The sequence below is a fragment of the Dermacentor silvarum genome, chromosome 1 (genome assembly GCF_013339745.2).
Source record: "Dermacentor silvarum isolate Dsil-2018 chromosome 1, BIME_Dsil_1.4, whole genome shotgun sequence".
NCBI classification, from domain to species: domain Eukaryota; kingdom Metazoa; phylum Arthropoda; class Arachnida; order Ixodida; family Ixodidae; genus Dermacentor; species Dermacentor silvarum.
This window is the reverse complement of record NC_051154.1, coordinates 158,327,655-158,343,422: the sequence shown is the minus strand read 5'-3', so window position 1 is coordinate 158,343,422 and position 15,768 is coordinate 158,327,655. Positions and strand designations below refer to the sequence as shown.

General features: G+C 49.9%; 1 protein-coding gene across 3 annotated transcripts in view; it reads right to left on the bottom strand.

Moving 5' to 3' along the window:
• The window catches only part of LOC119436284 (beta-1-syntrophin), a 139,019-nt gene that overhangs the window by 42,843 nt on the left and 80,408 nt on the right, over positions 1 to 15,768 (bottom strand). For all 3 annotated transcript variants that reach the window (XR_005189011.2, XM_049656705.1, XM_037703086.2), the window contains exon 2: positions 9,083 to 9,477. Coding sequence is in view for 2 of the 3 variants with exons in the window: in XM_049656705.1 (XP_049512662.1) it covers positions 9,083 to 9,477 (395 nt within the window). In the remaining variant the exon portion in view is untranslated. The remainder of the gene's footprint in view (positions 1 to 9,082; positions 9,478 to 15,768) is intronic.

The following is a 15,768-nucleotide window of genomic DNA, read 5'->3' as shown; positions in this document are numbered from 1 at the left end:
ATTTCGCCGAAACTCTCTTCATGGCCAAATCTTCGGTCATAATGGAATATGCAGAAAAAGTGCTGATGCCCATCTCTTCCGCAATTTCTTGGATAGTCACACGACGTTCCCGCATAACCACAACCTTTACTTCGGGAATGACCTGGTTATTTCGGCATGTTGATGGCCGACCGGAGCGTAGCTCGCTCTCCACCGATGTGCGGCCGTCTTTAAACCGGTTGTACCACTCCTTAATCTGTGTGCTGCTCATAGCATCGTCACCGAAAGCCGTCTGAATCTTCCGAATGGTTTCAACTTGGCTGTCACCCAGTTTCTGGCAAAATTTGATGCAGTAGCGCTGCTCCAGTTGCTCAGTCATTTTCCTTGCAATAAAAAAACCGACGAGAGCACTGCGCACTACCTGACTCAAATGCTGCTTCCCAGCGACTGATGCTCGGCAGGCGGGGAAAAATTCGCGCATGTGCACCAAGGTTCAAGGTCAGCTGATGCAAGCGCGCTGGTTTCATATCCATCAGGTGTTCGCAAAAAAAAAAAAAAAAAAAATAAGGTCGCATACTTTTCTAACAAACCTCGTAAGTTTTCACAACCACCAGGCAGCAAAAGACGCCGTATGGTAGCCATTTCATGCTTACATCTACTCTCGATTACCGGAGAGCCTGCAAGTTTTTTTGCAAGTCATCTTTTATTCACCAAACTCGGACCGTGACTCGGCACATTTCTGCTGTTTTTGCCGAGTCATCATCACTCTGAAACCACAATTTACAGTCACTTTTGCAAGTCATGTTGTTTTGCAAGTCACCCTTCCGATTATTCACCAAACTCAAACCGTGACTCAGCACTTTTTTTTGCCGAGTCACTCTCACTAGGACCCTCAAATCTGACATATATTTTTTTTTGCGAGTCACTCCCCCACTCCATAATCTCTTGATTCAATCTTAATTCACATTTCATTCACTCTTGATTCACCCCCCCCCTATCACTGCTTGGTTCACCTTCATTCACCCTATCATCTCAGGTTTACTTCCATCACACTTGGTTTGCTCTATTACTCCAAATTTCCAATTTTCATCACTCTTGATTCACCCTCCCCTATCACCACTTGATTCACCTTCATTCATTCTTAATTCACTCTCATTTACTCTTCATTATCTTAGCTCACTCTCTCATCATTACCTTTCGTTGGACTATTATAACCCAACTAAACCCCTTTAATTCACCATCAATTCACTCTTAATTCACCTCTCTGTATACTCATTTTTTACCATTGTCATCATTGCCTATTACTACAATTAATTCTCGATTCTTGGCCACTTTTCGGATTTCTCGAGCCATTTTTTCACTTTGCCATGCTAATTATCATAATTAATTTAACGACTATCATGATCATTTATCGATATTTATATTCCTCATGTAGGTACCTATCGATTGATGTATAACGTTATGGGGTTTTTAATGATGTTGTTGAGTAATAGAGTTTTTTACATATTTTTAGCGATTTTTTGTCCAATTTTGGCTCCACGTTTTCAAGGTCACTTCAAAACGAGACAGAAGGCTTTTGCCTTAATATTCCTGCTGCTGTTGTACATAGTTGTCATCCACCGCTCTCGGTTGGCAACCCTGGTTGGCTGCGAGCCCCTTTTGCCCCACAAAGCACCAGCACAACCGTGGGAACGTAGGTAAATTCCTCGGTGGCGAAACCTATTTCTCCTCGCCCGCACTGCTCCTCCTCCCTTTTCCTTCTCCTCTACCCTTCACCGCCGAGGTGCGGGCATCTTACAGCGCGAGACTAAACACCGACGGCAACATCGCCCAAGGTTAGCGGTATAGAAAACACCATGCTGGCAACTCTGGGCTGCTCACCAAAACTAGTTCTTTTATGTACCCAGAATGAAGCCTGAAATTCCCTAGTCAAGTCGACCAGTTGAACCCATAGAGTTTCTCACTTTATTACCTAGAGGGAAAACTGGCGCTGCTGCGCTGTGGTATCCATGGGAATGCCGGTATATTGTGACTTCGGATTGGCAACGTTCTTGGAGAGCCAGAACGCCTTGAAGACGCGCCTGGCTAGCACCGTTCCGTCTGTCAGAATGATTCATTTCCTGCTAAAACAGCCTGTAAAAACTGCTTTAGCTTTATTATTACACAAAAACATGTTTTGTTTAATTTTGAGGACTTACTATTGGATGCACAATTATATGAAACGTAAAAAGTATCAGCTGGCCGCTAAAGTTGGAGGGCAGACGACAAGATTATCGCTCGCTTTGGAACAACTTGTCGTCTGTTCTTCCTTTTCTTCGCTTAATTCTGCATTGTAGGTGAGTAAACTTTATTGAGAGATGTAATATGGGTGAATGAAAGACTTTTATGTAGATTTTACTTTAAGGACGCGTTATTTGTGTAGCCATATCTACGTTTTAGACGAAGCCTCGTTCAACACCAGCCAACACAAGCGTCGCAGACACATATCCCGTCATTCCCATGAGGGCACGGCGCCCTTTAAGAAACTCGCATAGACGGTGGCGCCAGTTTACCCTCTAGGTGTTATAGTGAGAAACTCTATGGTTGAACCGGCGAAGTGAAATTCGCTGTGCAAATTTTTTCGCTGCTGACCATATGATTAATAATGGACCCGCCTATGCGCAATGTTCTGTTTATATTTTCTGTGTTTGTTTGTTTGTTTGTTTTAGCCAGGATTGCGTTATCTCGCGAGCGCCCACATGAATTCACGGGGAGATTGTTAGGACTGTCAACAACTTCATCTTCGACGATGCCTTATGGTCTTGTGTGGCATGTGCGATCATTTGGATGAATCGTCTTGGTGGCGACAATTGTTGACCCTTTTTGTGTACGTAAGCGGTCGATTGTGCGTGATAAGGAATCGGTTAGTCGCATTAACCTGTGTGTGTTTATTTGACAAGAAATTTAGTTTGCTCCGCGGTCAAGCTTCAGGCCCTTTCTTTGTTCTCAAATTGCGCAATCTGTTCACATCTGTGCACCCACCAACCTCATGATTCCAAAAAGTCACGTTAGAAACATGATCTGTCCGTTTCCTTGAACCAGTGAGCTGTTGCCGGTTAGAGCTACGGGGAGTCGGTGTGGCAGGTCGAAGTAAGGCGACTGTTGCAATGCACCTGTAGATCATCAGCGCGTTTGTCAACGCAGGTTATAGGCTGACTTTATTTGAACTTGTGAATCGATAAGTCGTGCAGTGTGTGCTGCTATGAGATGCAGAATATGCAAAGGCACAAACGGAACCGAGATCGAGTTTTCTCAGACGCGCAAATTTTTTACAATAATCGGTTCAGGTCAGCCTGCTAGCTGGAACCATGCAGTGCTGATGACATGCTGATTGCAAAATAAACTGCACCACCATAAGTTTAGCAACTGCCTTGCGGAATAGATAGCATTACATTTGCTAAATGTGTTGAGCATCGACAAGATCGAAAGACCTACAGAACGCTGAATTGCGCACGGCAAGATATGTCAAGGACGAGTGTGCTGGGCCAGGGAAGCAAAGAAACCGCCACAACAAACAGGTGGGAGGGCAGGTATATAGGTGATGAATGGCCTCGAAGTCCACGCAGAAACAAATATAGGAATGCTACGCGCCGCCACGCCGTTCAAAGATCAGGTGAATGTTGAAGAGTGCGACAGTGACTGACGTAACAGCCAATAATTGTAAGAATGGAGGGGGGGGGGGCGTCAAGAACGAGTCGAGAGAGCGTCTCGTCACTGCCCGATCGCTCAACACCAGACGGCCGTGGCCAGTCGCCTAGCCGAGGCTCACCTAGCCCGTCGTAACACGTGCTAACTTAGATTTCTCATTAAAAAAATGTCACAGTTTCGCCCTAAGGGCGAAGCAATGAATGCGATAGCAACACAGCAATGTCATACGAAGTAAGGTGAGCGGCTTTGGTAGCAATATGAATTGTAGTAAACATGAGCTGATTAAGTAAGCAGGTGTGCTGCGGCGTAAGTATAGACCGACATGAAGAGAGACTCGATGACCACGAGAAGGCGCGTGTGAAACGGTGGTGTTGATGAGAAGCGCTTCCCGTGGGCAGCGCGTGCGAAGGGACACACCTGTAGCTCTGCACTGCCGATCCGGGCAGCATTGCATGTGTAGCGTAGCGTGCGTTGGAAAATGTGGCCCGACTATTACTAACTGAATGAACAAGCGTGGTGTGAGCGCGCACAAACAAACATGAATAGATCACACTGAATGACTGCAGACAACGACTGTCAAAACGCTGGCAGCAAGCCCATACGCTGCAGCGGGCGAAGGTACGTGCGGTCTATCCCTTCAACGGAAACTGAGCGGCGAATGCACGGCGCATAAAGGTCAGAGCCGTGGGGAGATAAGAGACGGTGCGATCGAGCGACGAGCGCGGTTGTTGGCAGAGTAGAAGTGCGCCGCCCCCCCCCCCCCCCCCCCCCCCCCGCGCTCCCTCCGGCGCTGGCTTCCCGCTTCCTTGCTTGCGCGTGGGAGATTGAGTGCGTTCGCTCTCCCTGATAGCGCGCGTCCCCGCACGCTTCCGCTCGGGCATACGGCGCGCGACGAAGATTTTATCTATAGGGAACCTCACGGCGACGACGACGGCAGAAATCCGGTTGAAGTGTCCATATAATTGCTATCGCAATAATAAATGAAGCATAGTTTCATTTATTTATTAACTTTCTCTTCGGAATAAGGTGCAAGTGTGAACCTTGCGCCCACGTCCATCTACTGCGTGCACAGACGCTGTAATCTGGCGAACGCACGTACGAGGAGGCGATAAGAAGGCGAGCGCGGCACGCAGACGCGTGACTTCACTAGGGACATCTCCGCCTCGCAAATCTAGGAAACCGCACAAGACGAGATCTGGCAACACTGGTGTGTTCTGGTGGGGATTTAGTCGCTCCCACCGTGCGCGCGGGGTATCAAGGCCGACGCCGAGGCGCGCGGTAGTCGGGGGCACGCGAGGTTCTCGTTGGCTTTATCGTTGGCGTTCCAAAACTATTGGTAGGCGGGGTCACTGGCAACAGGAAACACGTCACCATACGTCACACTATAGTATTTATGCCGAACGTTAGCTGCCGCGAGCATCGAAAAAGAAGTGAAATTAAGTTAACAAGACATCGATTTATTTTTTAAACTCTTTGCCGCGAAAACTAAAGCGCTTTGCGTATAAATGAACTTAAACTTTACGACTCATTTTTCCTTGCCTTACCTAGCGACAGGCCAATGACGCGCCAGATGCATGTGTCATCCCCCAGACACTCGGCCCCGAACAACGTTTATAGATATAAGTATCTATAAACGTTGCCCCCGAAGCCAGCGAGGACGGCTGCGCGCGCGTTTGAGCGCTCGCGCGCGGCGACCCGTCTGTCTCCTTTTTTCTCTCTTTCTTTCTTTCTTTCTTTCTTTTTTTTCTTTTTTTTGTTTTAAATGTAACCTGGTTTATTGCGCTGTCGGCGTATTCTTGCGTTCCTTCTGCACTGGGACAAGACACCACTGCACTATTGGACTACGGCAAGGTGAGAAATTTTGTTTCACAGTCTACGACGCAATTAGGCTCGGCCACCCTGGCGCAGTTAATTTGAGTTAATGAATCGTGCTGGGACATGTTTCCCACGCTTCCTAGGGGATTATTGTAACGTATTTCGGTTTTTGAGGAACACTGGCCGCACAGGGCGCCGTGTCGCAGTTAGCGAGAACTCGGCCATGGTGCGTAGTCTAGTGCATCTTGCTAGGAGAAGTTCGTGCCGCTTTCTGTAACGCTAGACATTACTGAAAAGTAATTTCGTTACTTTCTGGGGTAGTTTTGAGGCACGCTGGCCGCACAGCGCGCTGTGACGCAGTTAGCGATAAGTATCTCGGCCGTGGTGATAAAGTTAGTTTGGCGTGTAATGAATCTTAGAGGGATAAGTTTGTGACATTTTTTTGTGGCCCAGCAACAACATACACCTTCTTTCGGTACTCACGCCTGTCGAAAACGCGATGGGCGATTGCCAAGAGTGATAACATGGGAGTGTGTTGCTGGCGCCGGCAGAACGCGCGAAAGATAACGCTGAGGAACATATCAGAAACTTGTAATTCGAAAATTCCGTCTTCTAAAGGACTGAAAACAGGCTTTGCACCCACGCATTTGTCTTGAGTGCCTGTTGCGTCCGTCTCTGTGTATGTAGCGTACCGTGGCGTCGCCCGAGGCCAAGTTTTGGAAACGCGAAGTCGCCCGTGTACTTGTGCGGCTCAAGTGCAGGAAATAATGCCCGGAAATGAGGGAATGCTTGGAAATCAGATGTTTTCTTATTTTATGGTATTGTTTGGGTTGAGTCGTGTATTTTCTACGCCATGTATGTAAATGCGAATTGCTTTTGTTTGTAATGCCGCCCATTCACCGCTTTCAAACATTTCGCCTCTACACGCAGTATTCCTATATCTAAATTCCGAATAACACATGCTTGTAACATGCTGTTACGTGCTTGTAAATGTAACATGCTTTTAATTTACTTTTTTCAGCTGATTCCGTCCGGTGGAGCTTCATACGGGATCTACGGCTTACCTAGGGATGAACCCACAAAAAGCGCCGAACGAGCTTTTATAAAGAGCAAAATAAATATTTCCACATTTCACAAAAGGTCTTGCGTCTACTTTGTGAAATTGCACGTGGCACAGATTCGATGGGACTTGACGAGATCGTTTGCAAACATTTTTAGCAAATAACAAACAGATTCCGCACGAAGAGCAAAAAAAAAAAAAGGGGGGGGGGGCGCAGCCGGCGTGCTAGCTTGCGTTCAAAATGCGCGCGCCCAAAACCGAAACCGGAAGTGATTTATGCCGACCGCTTGGCGCGCTGCAGTCAATTTGGCCGGTGGGTTCTATGGGAGTGTCCCTTCTTGATGAATTTCTTTCTCTATGGCGTGCGCTTCAGCGCAAGCGACATGCTGAATCCAATCATCCAGTATAGATATCGCTAGACGGCAGGCTGTGAAATATCAAGCAAAGCAAAGCTGGCTGCTGAAACACCGGAGCAAAGGGAGGCCAGATTAGCACGTTATAGAGAAGCTTGCCAAGCGCGGAAGCGTGCATTAATGAAACACTGTGTGCATAGTCTTTGCAAAACCAAACAGACCTTTCGCTCGTGATAATTAGGTTTACAAGAGCTAAACCTCAGCCAATTATTTTTTTCTATTCCAGCGCGGCCGTAGCCCGGCTCAGCGCGCTACTACGCCCGCCTGCTGGGCTCGTTAGTGTTACATAATACATAGTCTCAGTACGCGCTTACGCACATATATATTAGGGGCTCTGTTGCATGGTTGTTTACGCACTAGCGAGATATAACAGCCGCTAAACGTCACTGCGTGTTTTTTATATTTTTTTATTAAATTTTTTCCCCCAGCAATACAGAAACAGGCTCCAGCATTGTGGAATGTGAGGTTTTAACATCCCCAAGCGACTCAGACTATGAGTGACGCCGTAGTGTAGGGCTGCGGATTAATTTAAACCGCCCCGGTTTCTTTAACGTTCTCTAACATTGCGCAGCACATGTGTGTGGGTTTTTTTTTTTTTTTTTTCCTTTCGCCTCCATCGGAATATGAATGCCGCGCCTGGGATCGACCTTCGCCGAGTGAACATCCCTGATGACCGGGCACACTTGTAGTGCGAAGAGTTGTGTGCATGGTTAATGGACGGTATTACGGTGTGCGTTTATGGTGATGGTTTATGAATGGAAACGGTATTGTGTGATATGACCTTCTTTCAGTTTTATTCCATTGTTACTCATCGTTCACTTAGTTACTGCCTCGTGCCGTCGCTACCCCTGTACATGGAAGCCAGCTCAGCGGTTACCGCCACTGGCCCAGCAGAGGCACCGACGCGCACATACGGGCACCGCCGGTGCCTTCCTTGCCGAGGAGGGGGAGAAGGAGCGAATGCACACGCACAGCTTAACCGTCCCGCTCGCTGACGGGAAACATCAGGGCGTCGCGCGCGCCGTGGGATGGAGGCAAGAATGTGTGCACAAAGGCTAACGTCTTTTCCCCGTTGTGTCCTCCTATAGGCCTTTTTTCGGTGGTTGCGGGCGGCTCGGCGTACTTGAAATGTCCGGGATTTCGCCGCGGCGTTTCCTTCCGCGCTTGGCAAGCTTCTCTACAACGTGCTAATCTGGCCTCCTTTTGCTCCGGTGCTTCAGCAGCCAGCTTGCTTGAGATTTTACAGCCTGCCGTCTATAGCGATACCTATACAGGATGCCTGTCGCTTGCGCTGAAACGCACGCACAGACAGCCCGGCTTCGCGCCGCGAGACTGAGCGACCAAGCGCCGGCGAAGCAGCCGTCAAACCTTCGCCTAGGCACGAGTGGTACCGTAGCGGCCGAGCGAGCGCAGCTGCGACGCCGGCGGCTCAGGGTCCTTGCGACGCGATGAATGAGTGTCGCGCGTCACCCCGCCACGGAAAGTCCGTTTTCGTTAAACTAGGCTGCGGCCCGCTCGCGGCGTGGTCTCTGAGAAGTGACGAGCCTTTTCGCACTCGCAACAGGGCCGAAAAAAGTGCGAATCGATGTAAAACTCGGGCTAGAAACGTGCTTCGCCACAGCCAGGGCTCAATACTACCCAAGCTGGTACTACCCAGATATAACTTCTCTCGCCGCCACCAGGCGCCGCTACTATACCTCAAACTCCAGCGCAAGACGCCCATAGCTTACAATCTGCCAATTTAGGGAGAACCGGAAAGCCGGCAAGTGGCGTGCTGGTGGGGGGTTAAACCGGCACCGTGAGGGAAAAACCGGTTGTGCCAGTGGAAAACCGGCCAGGCGGTAACCCTAAAACACGCGCGCGCGGACTCGCACACACAACATTCTGCAACACAACCGCAGACCTGACATTGAACAGTATACTGTGGCACCAATCTGATCAGGTGCGGAAACGATCACTGCCACTGCATCACGCCATGCTATCAGTTACATCTGGCTGCGCAACTGCAGCATTGCTGCAACTGTGCACAGCACTTGAACGGTGGGACATAGCGGTCACGCATGATGACAGCCCCAGTGCACGCGGCAGAGATGGGTCATCTTCAGGGTCACAGTGAAGCCTCTCTCACCTTCTCGGAGAGCCATCCCATGTGCTGGAGCTGCGCCTGGTCGAGCACATCGCGCAGCAGGTGTCCGGCCTCGACCACGGCCTGCGCCATGACGCGCGCCAGGGCCGCGTGCAGCGCATTGAACCAGGCGGCGCATTGGGCCGCGTCGGCGCATCGAAGCAGGCACACGCTGCGCCTGTCGGGCGAGTGCAGTTCAAGCACACGCGGCTCTGGCACGGTGAGCGAGCGCGCCAGCTGACACAGCAGCAGCGGCACGCGCCGGCAGTCGGGCCGACCCTGTGGGTGCGACGCCGCGGTTCCCCGGGACAGCAGGCCGCCTGGTGCAAAGTCCCAGCCCATCTCCGCCAGCACGGACGCCTTGCGGAAGTAGGGCGTCACCTCCCGCAGGTACTTCACTGCGCACAGAGAGACGGATTTTCGGATGCGCAGTCGCTTCCTCGACGAAAGCATCGCTGCTACATGGTCTTCGCTTACAGCGGACAATTATACACTGCAAAAAAAAAAAAATAATAATAATAAAAATGTACACCCTTAAGGGCGTTGTTTTGTCCACTGTTCTTACGTTTCGTTCATCACCTTTCATCATTATCAGCTTATATTTATGTCCACTGCAGTACGAAGGCCTCTCCCAGCGATCTCCAATTACCCCTGTCTTGCCCTATAGCTGATTTCAACTAGCGCCTGCAAATTACATCACCCCACCCAATTTTCTGCCGTCCTCGACTGCGCTTCCCTTATCTTGGCACCCATTAATTCTGTAACTCTAATGGTTCACCGGTTATCTGCCTTACGCATTACATGGCCTGCGCAGCTCCATTTTTTTCTCTTGATGTCAACTAAATTGGCTATCACCGTTTGCTCTGTGATCCACACCGCTCTCTTCCTCCCTCTTAACGTTACGCCCAACATTTTTCGTTCCATCGCTCTTTGCGAGGTCCTTAACTTGTTCTCGAGCATCTTTGTTAACCTCCACGTTTCTGCCCCATATGTTAGCACCGGTAGAATGCAATGGCTGTACACTTTTCTTTTCAACGAATGCGGTAAGCTCCCAGTCAGGATTTGGTAATGCCTGCCGTATGCAACCAATTTTTCTTCTTCCGTGAATATATTAAACGTACGTCTAGATAAACATACTTCTGCACAGACTCTAGAGATTGACTGGCGATCATGAATCCTTGTTCCTTTGCCAGGCTATTGAATATTACCTTTGTCTTCTGCATACTAAGCTTCATGCCATACTTTCTCAATCATTTGTTGCAATTCATCCCCAGTGTCGTTACAAATTATATATATATATATATATATATATATATATATATATATATATATATTGCACACGACAGCGAGTTCACTAAACGTGCTATGAGAAAAGGCGCAGTTGCAAAATATGCGCACATAAATTTCTGACAACGATTGCAATGAAAGTTTATTTATTGCATTTTTCGTGCCGTCTGTCGGATCTATCATCGTCTTTACCTGCCACAAGTCGACAAACAAGAAAACCCATAAAGGTGTTAAAAAAATTAGTGTGTGCGAGCAGCTTGGCAGCGGTAAGAAAACGTCGAAAACTGGTTGTTGGGGTACGTCCTCTACACAATATATGGCCACGATAACTCGATCCAATGGAATCCTCTCTGCTCTTGTTGCCCCCGAGAGCTGCAGCATCCGCGTCAGAGGCGCACCGAGATGGCAAGCTGGCAGAAATTCAGCTTCAAACAGCGCAAAAAAAAAAGAAAAAAAAAAGAAGAAAAGAAAAAGACACGTGGCCTTCCAAGTGCCGGCCATGTCTAGCGCGTCGGTGGGTCCCTAGCGCAGGTGAGCATTGTCTTTCTAATTCAACTTACTGTTCGACTGTCCTTCGACACTGTGGCGTCATATACACAATCCCACCAAGGTATATGTAAACTGGTAGCGTAGCTTTCATAGAAGCCCACATGTCAAGAAAATGGCGGCTCGTTGCAGCCGTCGCCATCTACGTATCGGGGGGACAACTAACATCAAGTAAAAAAAAAAAAAAAGTGTGTCACAATCGGAAATGGCAGTGACGTCAAGATCTTACGCTGATTGGCGCGAATGTTTGAATTGCTTCAGCGTCCGGCATTTCGACCGCTACGCCACCAGCTATTTTTCTTTTGAGGCTGAGTTGAGCTCGCGACTCGCCTCAGCTGAAGCGTCAGCGTGTCAAAAAACTATGGGAGTGGCGTATGTCTTAATGTGATCATAATTAGGCTGTTATTGACGGCAATTGCTCCAGTAGGTTCCTTATGAAGGTGAGCGAATAGAATGAAAATAAATGAGAGTGCCACAGAGGTTTCAAAAGCAACTTCACTTTTATTCGTCTGGAATAATGCAACCAATATAATTGACCAAACAAAACTTGTTTCAGTGGATGAAAAGTACTATGGCCAGCACACAGTCGTCATGTATAGCAACATATGCGAAACCTTTTCACAGAATCATTCGCAGTTCCGTGTGACACCATGTATTCATGTCCATCAGTTATCAGACAAGACAACATTACCCCACATTATCATTCAGAAAACATTTGACTTACTAATTTTGCTTCCCGTCGGACACTCAGAGCCTGTGTTACGGAGAGTGAACGAATATAGCGCGACGTTTCTTCGCGGAGCGTTCCGCATTTATCACACCCTGAACCTGCACGGACCATCGGAGGAACCGGCAAGTCACGATTTTCTTGGCATTTAGCCGTTTTCACGCGTACCACACCGTTCCGCCGCTGGGCCAATTGAGGCCTAGCTCAACTGCGGACCTTGCATCTGCCCGGAGGCGACAGTTGGGCCTAACCAGCCCAGCCCGAGAAGACAAACATGGTATACTCCATTGAAGGCGATGATATTGACCCTGCGGAGTTGAACGATGGAACGTGGCAACACCCACGAGGCTCGTCGGACCCGCTCGACCTGCAAAAACGTTTCGGCCGCAAGAAAGCTGACCCTCCCAAGAACGCCGAAGGAGCAAACAGTGAAGGCGCTACCACTCCGACCAAGCGCAAGGCACGCCCGCCGCGTCTACCACGACGCAGACCCATGCCTCGCCTGCCCGAAGACGACTATAAGATTGTGCTTCGACCCAAGTGTGCTGTGGACTTAGCCAATATTGGCCTCGTCACACTCTTGGACGCGATCCACTCAACCAGCAAAATCGACGTGGAACAAGCCGAGCAAGCCGACCAGGTGAGAGTTCACCCCATCAAGAATACGATCACCATCAGTACGCCGGACCGACAGCGGGCCGACGCATACAGGACCATCACGGAACTGCGGAACGAGAAGTACAACATCGACATGCCGGTGGCGGCGTATGTACCCGCTCCTGACGACTCTATTCGAGGGGTGGTTTACAGAGCCTACACCGACGAGACGGACGAAACGATCCAAAGTGAACTGGTGAGCAGAAATCCACAGCTACCGATCGTGAACGCAAGAAGACTGGGCAACTCCAAAAACTTCGTGATTACTTTCGCCGGAAAAGACTTGCCAACACTAATCAGGTACCGTTGCTTCACTTTGCACGTGTACCCCTTCAGAGAGAGACCGGAGGCGTGCTTCAACTGTCGCAAGTTGGGGCACCGCGCCGACGTATGCCCACAACCACGACCATAAGATCCCAGATGCCGAAGATGCGGAGAGGAACACCCGCCACCACCGGAGGGGGAAAAGCCTACCTGCACCCCGTCGTGCGTCGTCTGTCTGGGGAAACACCCGACGGGCAGCCGCAGCTGTAAATACCGGTTCATCCGACCCAAGCCGACCAACAATGGCCGGGTTTCCAACTCTAATAGCCAGGCGCAAAACTCAACCACGACCAGATCATCCCGCTCCAGGCAAAGGACCCAAGAAACTCTCCGGGATCGCTCGGAATCCTTCCCACCTCTACAAGGCCGGAGCCAGAGCCGAGGCAGATCGTCGTCCAGACCCAGTGGTGCGCAACATAGCGGGCCGAGCACGCAAGTGACCTGGAATGGCAACAAACCAGGTCACCAGGCCAAGACGACCCAACCGCCAAACCCCCAGGTAAGGGAGCTGGCAGAACAGGTGAAGAGCCTGCAGCAGGCGCTGGCTAAAGCCAACAACAAAATTCGACTATTGGAAAGTAAGCCTAACCCCAAGGACCCTTTGACGCAAAATGCAAAGGAAATCGTGGCTACTGTTAGACGCGATAATGAACAGAGCAACAACATGGAGGTGGATAACGGACGCGCCGCTAAGCGTAAAGCGGAGAGCCAAGCAGTCACCTCTGAAAAGAATGCTGCAGTGCCGGAAGATCGCCTCGCTAGAATTGAAGCAGCCATAGAAAAGCTAGCACAGGAACAGGCTAGAGCTGCAGAAGAACAGACCAAAAGGCTTAAAGAGATTGAGGAAATGACTCATCATCACAGTATCCTTATTCTTAGAATCATGAAACAGATAGGCATGCCGGAGGCAGACGGGGTTCCAGGTGAACCCTTCCTGCCACCCCCGATGGCCGAGAGTCCACGACCACGTAGCAGCACCCCTCCAAGATTGGGAGGGGGCCCAATAAGGTCGCACAGTGCTAGTTCGGCACGAGTGGAACCACTTATGGCGAATTCCATTGGGAGAACAGGAGCACTCAAAAGCACGCTGAAAGTGCTCGTTCCAGAAGCGACGTGTTCCAGTGGTCGAACAGGAGTGGGAGAGCCGTCATCCAGTGGTAGAACAAGAGCAGTTTCGCTGCGCCAAGAGCAGCCGGGAGCAGTCCGGACTGCTCTCGCTTGAAAAGCGGAGTACGGAGGAAGTCACGTGACTTAAACCGTCATATCCTCCTAATTTCTTTTTATTTTGCTTCAGCCGGCGCGCGCGGCGTTAATGGCGGCAGCCAAGCGTAGTTGGTGTTTTGGTACCGCTGTTTTTGACGTCGGTGATACGAGCGAGCTTCGCAGCGATTTAGCGACAGATCCTGGCATTTCTAGTCCGCCTTGCTTCTCGTTGGATGCGCGGGGGACAGCGGCAGCAAAGCGTCGTCGCCTTGTTGAAGTGCTTGAGACGCTCGACGGTGACAGCAGCGAAAGCTGCTGGAGCTCAACTTCAGATTCAAGTTGCAGTTTCAGATTATCTTCGCAGGCGGACACTTTGTGGGATGCGTCGGCGCTGCACAAAAGTATGTAGTACGTGGCCGCAAACGGCGACATTGTTACGCCCGACAGATTACAAGACGATCACGCGTGTTTTGCCGCTCTCCTGCAGAGAATGGTGGGACGTCGATTGCTTTAGTCACATGGTACATTTCTCCTCACACGTCCCCCTCCCACCTGCTCTCCGAATGCTCGCCGTATTCCAGTGGCGGGTCGAGTGTGCCTGCTCTCACTGCGCTGTCGCCCGACCCCGCACTGCGCGGCGCCCTGCTCCTGTTCTCCCAATGGAATTCGCCATTAGGCGCCCATCATGGCAGACGTAACAGTGATTTGGCAATGGAACTGTAGGAGCTTTGGCCGAAAACGCCAAGCCCTGGAGCTCATCATTCAAAATTCCTAAATTCGACCAGACGTTATTGCTCTCCAGGAGACTGGGGTTGCCGCCAAAATTTCGTGCTATACAGCCTATAACGAAATTACCTCAGCCGGCACCGCCCCGGTCACCGCACTGATGGTACATAGAAATCTCACGGCTAATCAGTTAGAACTCGAAAATGTTAACATACCATACACAATGGTAGAAATCTTACCCAAAAAACGGTCTGACCACCCACTATACGTTCTAAATATTTATAGTCCACCTAAAGATAAGAGTCAGGCCACGGCGAGACTTTTTGGTAAGGCCCTAAAGGTCGCCCAGAGGGCGCCGCTACTAGTCCTGGGCGACTTCAACGCCCATCACTCGGCATGGGGCTACCCTAAATGTGAAAAGAAGGGCACCAAAATTTGGGAAACCGCACAGGAGCTAGGCTTCACCCTTCTAAACGATGCAGACAGACCCACGCGTGTGGGTAATAGCGTCTCTAGGAATACATCGCCGGACCTAGCATTCGCTAAAAACACTGACCAGCCGAAATGGGAAAACCTGGAGCTGAATGTAGGTAGCGACCACTACATCATCTCCACGGAGGTCTCATGTAGGGGATGCAAGAGGAGGAAATGGAAGGTGTGCCACACCAGGTGGGACGCCTTCCGGGACGTCCGAGCAAAAAGAGAGCATACACCCATTGAGGACCTAGATGAGTGGGTACATACCCTCGTCAAGGACGCCGAAAGTAACACTACGGAACTGGTACAAGAGGAGGACGGCCCCAAACCGGACTCCAGACTCATCCACCTCTGGGAAGCACGGAGTAGTCTTCAGAAAAGATGGCTAAACCAGAAACATAACAGAACCCTACGTAAGAGAATAGCTCAACTAGAACGGGACATAGAAAAATACTCACAGCAACTGAGTCAGGAGCACTGGCATCAGCTATGCGATAGACTAGATGGGCAGTTGGGAAGCAAAAACACTTAGTCACTCTTAAAACATCTGCTTGACCCGGAACACACCAAGACGACCTCACAGAAAAACTTACACCGCATCGCGCATTCATTCCCAGGGGATGATGAGGACTTGATAAAAGAACTAAAAAATCGGTATTTCAATTGCCAAAAAGATATCCCCCTACCTGCCGGGTACACAGGAAAGGCAAATGAAACGTTAGATAGAGATATTCTAGAGGCG